This window comes from Triticum dicoccoides, chromosome 5B (assembly GCF_002162155.2).
Source record: "Triticum dicoccoides isolate Atlit2015 ecotype Zavitan chromosome 5B, WEW_v2.0, whole genome shotgun sequence".
NCBI classification, from domain to species: Eukaryota; Viridiplantae; Streptophyta; class Magnoliopsida; order Poales; family Poaceae; genus Triticum; species Triticum dicoccoides.
The window spans coordinates 531,902,309-531,908,029 of NC_041389.1; the positions used below are offsets into that span (position 1 = coordinate 531,902,309).

Below are 5,721 nucleotides of genomic sequence, written 5' to 3' on the forward strand. Positions count from 1 at the left end.
TCAAATGAGGATGTGAGAAAGTAGTTGATGGTATTTGGAGCATATCACTAAGCACATGAAGCAAGAGGCTCATTAAGCAACACCTCATCCCTCCTTGATAGTATTGGCTTTTCCTATAGACTCAATGTGATCTTGGATCACTGAAATATAAAATGTAGAGTCTTGAGCTTTTTAGCTTGAGCCAATCCTTTGTCCTTGATATTTTGAGGGATCCACTTTCATCATCCATGCCATGCCATTCATTGAGCTTCCTGAAATAATAGTCTTGGAATAGTATTAGCTCAATGAGCTATATGTTGTTATGAATTACCAAAACCACCTAGGGATAGTTGCACTTTCACGGGCGCGTAGCGGGCGGTGCCATCGGCCAGCGTGCCGCTTCAATTGCGTAGGCAATGAGAGGTCGCGTCCGCCGAGCCGTCTTCAATATGCAGTGACGCGCTCTACAGCGGCATGAATACAGGCAACTGCCGGTAGGCAAAAATGCGCGCGAGCGAGGGAGAAGGGGATTTAGGTGGGCCAATGCGGTCAGAAGCGGACGTGGGTGGTGTCCGAACGCCTACAAAATCCCGCACGTTTGTCTTTGGTTTACGGGAGAAAGTACATCCGAACCGCGTCGTGGATCCATACATGCCTATTTTGAATGGCGTCTGTTGTTCGAACATCCAGTCCAAATAGATAGGAGTGGTTGGATGGTAGGTGTCGGAGATGTCCTAAACTTGGATGCATAGAACTAGGCTATAGCCGGCGCAGCGGAACGCGCCACTCTATCTAGCCCTATATGGGGCGTGTTTGGTTACCTGCATCATTTTTTACCCATTTGCATACTTGTCCCAGTTGGGCCTGGCTGAGCAAATGCAGGCCAAAAACCAACATCTGCACTTAGGTTGGTTGCCTGCATGTCCTTTCCATGCATCGTAACGATGCCTCTACACACCGCATTTGGTTGCTCGCATTATATGTGCGCACACGGGTGCATGATGTTTGGTTACATATGAGCATAGAGTTGTGCTCACCTTGTACTCTACTTGGTGAGCTTACCAACACCTTACACATGATCAAACCGAGCACACCAACGCCACAACACTGCTATGACGATGAATTGGACGAAGATGATGAAGTTCTTCGGCCCTAAAGGTCAATCCACATTCTTGCCAACCTCAACCTTGCTGCATGAATGCTCTTGCACATACTTGGAGTAAGCATCTTCTGTCGCATGCCTAGTCTTAAACCCTCCTATGTGGTTGCTGTCATTGCACCCTGAAACTTGTATGTTGCAAGTTTCCCATGAACTGTAAACCCCTAGAACCCTACCTTCGAACACCACATACCACTTGCCCTGGCAGTGCAAATGAGTAATAAGTTCAAGCAACAAGCATTGGAACACACAAACAACAAACAATGAAGAACTCTAGGAGCAAGAAATGGAGCAGAAGAGCATTAGTATGCATGCATGATCATAGCAAGTTCAACCTAGCACTACTTTGGTGTCATCCTACCACCACATCCAAAAGAGGGTGTCATCCTACCACGCAAGTTCGTGATCACCGCGAGGATCACCAAAAGGGGTTCGTATATACCACCTCACCAAAATATACACACCGCAAGATTGTTTTCAAGCCCGAACTACACAAAATATACGTCATCATTGTCGTCGTCGTCCTTGTCGCCATCGCCGTCGAGGATCATGCATGCCATCGCCACCAGCAGAAGCAAGACTAGCAGTAATGCTTGCCCAGCCAGGTCCTCAGCCAGAGCACCCTGTGGTCTGCTCCCATGGCAACAAATCCAACACCCTGGGCTTTGTTGTCCAGTAGGTGTCTGAAGCCAATCATGAGAGCCTTTGGGCTGAAGCCAATCTAATCCATGACGGCGTTGTAGAGCTTAGGGTGGACGTCCACACTCTTGCTCTCCCTGATGGTGGTGGCCACCTCCTTTAGTGCCTCATTCATGCTGCTGAAGACACTCAGCTCCTCCTCCATGAAGCCTGCCCGCTTCCTATTCCTATCAAGCACATGAACGTGCTCAACATCCTTCTCAGGATCAACAACTTTGATGGTGTCTGACTCCTGGGTGTCTGGATACTCCGGCATCGATGAGCCAAGTGGCTGACCAAAGCCCATGTCATGCTTGCCGGTTGCCAGCCTGAAGGAGAAGATCTGCTGCATCTGGTGGTAGTTCTAGATAGGGGTGTTGAGGAACTCAGCGTCCTTGGGGTGAGCCTAAGAAGAAATAGGGCAGACATGTTAGTTAGTATATGGCAATAGTTCATGGGCTTGAACCGCTGGTCTGTTAGAATGGCATGGTTTGTGAGCTAATCGCGACGTGGCCTTGGTAGTGTTGTGTCTCCAGAAGGATCAAGCAGGTGTCCTCATCCCATGAAGCACCGCTAAGGTCTCTAAGCTTGGACACTTGGATCCATCGAGCTCTCCACTTCCTCACGTGGTTGTACACCTGGGTCGAGGTGACCTCCTGCCCACAGAAGTCGAACACGTGCTTTGCAACAAGGTTCAAGTGCACCTCCTTGAAGCCCTTGTCAGTCCTCACCCCACTAGATATGATCTCACACATCTTGTTAAGCACAAAAGTGGAGAGGAAGGGTTGTCATTTCATGTTGTTCCCCCTGCCATCCTTCTTCTCCTTTGTTGCTGCCTTTAGAGCAGCAACATGAGCAACAACATTGGGTTGAGCCAGCACAAATGGAGGAACCCTAGGCGGCACCTCGGAAATCTCTGAATCAAGAGGCATCTGTTCCAGAGGAGGCTGGGAGTCCTCGGCGTAGGACGGTGGGAACTGGCTCTCAGACAGCATGAGGGCCTGACTAAACTCTTGTGTGGTCATGTCCTACAAACATAAGTGTCATCAACACCACAAGACACTACACATGGACAATATGAATTAGTAGTACAACATGGACAGATCGAACTAGCAGTACATCTTGGACAGATCGAACTAGCATTACATCTTGGACAGGTCGAACTAGCATTACATCATGGACAGATCAAACTAGCAGTAACACATGCACAAGCATACCACAACATAACAGAGCACTAATCATGGAGAACAGAGCACTAATCATGGACACATGGATGATCTTGTTCAACACTTGCACACTAGCATACCACCGATTTATCCATGACCACTAACTACCAACACTTGCCCACATGGAAACAACCCCTAGCATGCTCTAAATCCATCACAACTAGCTATTGCACCATCACAGTCAAGCATATCGGATGACCTAACCTTAGCACATTGACAGATCTAGCTAGAACTAGAAGAAAGGAGGTGGTGATTAAACTTACAGAGGCCATCGAAACGGCCGCGGAGGAGGTGCCTGGCACGTCGAAGAGGAGGAGGAGTCGACCCGCCGACGCAGTCAACCGGTCGCCGGAGTAGATGCGCCGCTTACCTTGTCATCGAAGTGGATCCGCGCCGAAGGGAAAGCTCGAGAGGGGGGAAATGATGGCGGGAGTTTTGCCTCCGCGGTGACCCTCGATATATAGGGCAGCCGAATCGGCGAGCGGTGACTCGAATTCGTCCCGCTACTTTTTCGGAGATGCGCCATCGCTCCCGCCATCTCCCTCCCCTGTGCAGCGCAGCGTTCCCATCCCCTGCATCGCTCGAGCCTGGCTCGTTGGAAACGGCCGATTCGTCCGTTCCTAGCGGGCCAGGTTGAGGGGTGCTTTGAGGTTCGTGTTATGCGGGCCAAACAGTAAACACATGCATCCAACTATTTTCATTCTGCGCGTGCCTGGCTGGCCTAATGAAGGCTACCAAACGCGTCCATTGAACATATGGATGCAGCTAGCACATGCCAAGCGAACCAACCTGTGGTTGAGATGGTTAGGTGGACAGTGGTATCCCCAACCCACCAGGATTCAAATCCTGGTGCTCGCATTATTCCTGGATTTATTTCAGGATTTTCGGCGATGTGCTTTTAGTGGGAGGAGACGTTCTCGTCGACGACGAGGCGCCTACGGTGGCTTCGTAAATCTCAAAATGATATGCCGGCTCAGTCTTTCGAAGGTGCTCATAGGGGTAGGGTGTGCGTGTGTGTGTTCATAGGGGTGAGTGTATGCGCGTGTATATAAGCGCTTGTGTCTGTACTGATGCTAAAAAAAAAAAGCTAGCCCATGCCAAGCGACAAGCGTATGTACGTGAGCCACCAAAAGTATAAATAAATAACAACTCGCAAAAAAGTAAATAAATAAATTCCACACAAAAAATGCAATTCACTTTTTCTCCTCCACGCACGCACCCCCTACCACCTATCCCGTCTATCTACCTACTTACCTACTCCTGTGGTTCATAGACAGTCTCGTGCGTGCATGACATGTACGCCCCTGCTTTGCTTCTTGTAGGTCGGCACGCACTACTATAAATTTGACGAGATAGATGGATGGATCGATCAAAATCGATCGAGGTTCCATCAAAATCGATCGAGGTGTTCCTCCATTCATCGCTATCTATCTTAGCTGCTTCCTGTGACCGACCTTCTTCTTGTGTCCAACCGACTGATGATGTCGATGGCCGCCGCCGGCGATAAAAGCAATGGAGCTTCTTCCACCTACAGCATGTGCAGGCAGCTGACCAAACTCTTTCCTCTCCACCTGACCATCGTCCTTCTCCTCGGCGTCGCCACCAACGGTCGGCCGGAGGCGGCGGGTGCGAGGTCGTTCAACTTCCACAACGCGTGCGCGCACCCGGTGTGGGTGGGCGCTCTCAACGGCGCCACATCGCCGCGGCTCGCCCGCACCGGCTTCTACCTCGCCCCCGGCGCCACTGACGCCCTCGCCGCCCCGTCCTCCGGTGCCTGGTCCGGCAACTTCTGGGCGCGCACCGGCTGCGCCGTCGACGCCTCCACGGGCCGCCTCGCCTGCGCTACCGCCGACTGTGGCACCGGCGATGTCGCCTGCGCCGGCCGCGGGCCCGCCCCGCCCGTCACGCTCGCTGAGATCACCCTCGCCGCCCCGGGCGGAGGAGGCCAGGACTTCTACGACGTCAGCCTCGTCGACGGCTTTAACCTGCCCCTCTCCATCGCGCCCGACAACAATGGGGACGGCGGTGCCTGCCACGCCGCGGCGTGCGCGGGCGACGTGAACGCGGTGTGCCCGTCGGACCTGCGCGTGGTGTCCGGCTCCGGCGAGGTGGTGGCGTGCAAGAGCGCGTGCAACGCCTACGGTAGCGCGCGCTACTGCTGCACTGGCGACTACGGCACGCCGGCGAAGTGCGGGCCCACGAACTACTCGCGGGTATTCAAGGCCGCCTGCCCGGCCGCCTACAGCTACGCCTACGACGACGCCAGCTCCACCTTCACCTGCGCCGGCGCCGCCAGCTACCACATCACCTTCTGTCCCGTCACCTGATTAATGGCACACCCAATTCGTTCATTATATACAGTAATTATTACTTTATCACACGAAGTTTATTTTCTTCGTGAAAAAGTATACACAATAGAAAAAGGAAGTATAACCCTAAAAAAAGGAAGTATAAATATGTATTTTTACTTTGGTGCAACAGTGCATACAACGGTGATTTATTTGCTTAGAGCAACTCCAATAGCTCATGTCAAAAACTTTCCATCAAATTCATTTTGGGATGATCGTATTATTTAGGAGAAATTGTCTGACAACTACATTTCTCAGTTTCTATAAACTTATTTTTCGTAAATCCATTTTAGCCCCTTAATCTCATAATGTGATCATCGTGGCACACCTG

At 51.4% G+C, this 5,721-nt stretch overlaps 1 protein-coding gene across 1 annotated transcript; it reads left to right on the top strand.

Moving 5' to 3' along the window:
* The first annotated feature begins 4,520 nt into the window (after window positions 1–4,520).
* On the top strand, window positions 4,521–5,382 carry LOC119306019 (thaumatin-like protein 1b). The gene has a single exon (XM_037582376.1). The coding sequence runs from the start codon at window positions 4,521–4,523 to the stop codon at window positions 5,367–5,369; it is 849 nt and encodes a 282-aa protein (XP_037438273.1). The 3' UTR covers window positions 5,370–5,382.
* The last annotated feature ends 339 nt before the right edge of the window (window positions 5,383–5,721 follow it).

Bases quoted from the DNA above. Each gene is read 5' to 3' on its own strand.
- LOC119306019 (XM_037582376.1), top strand. From the start codon at position 4,521: ATGATGTCGATGGCCGCCGCCGGCGATAAAAGCAATGGAGCTTCTTCC.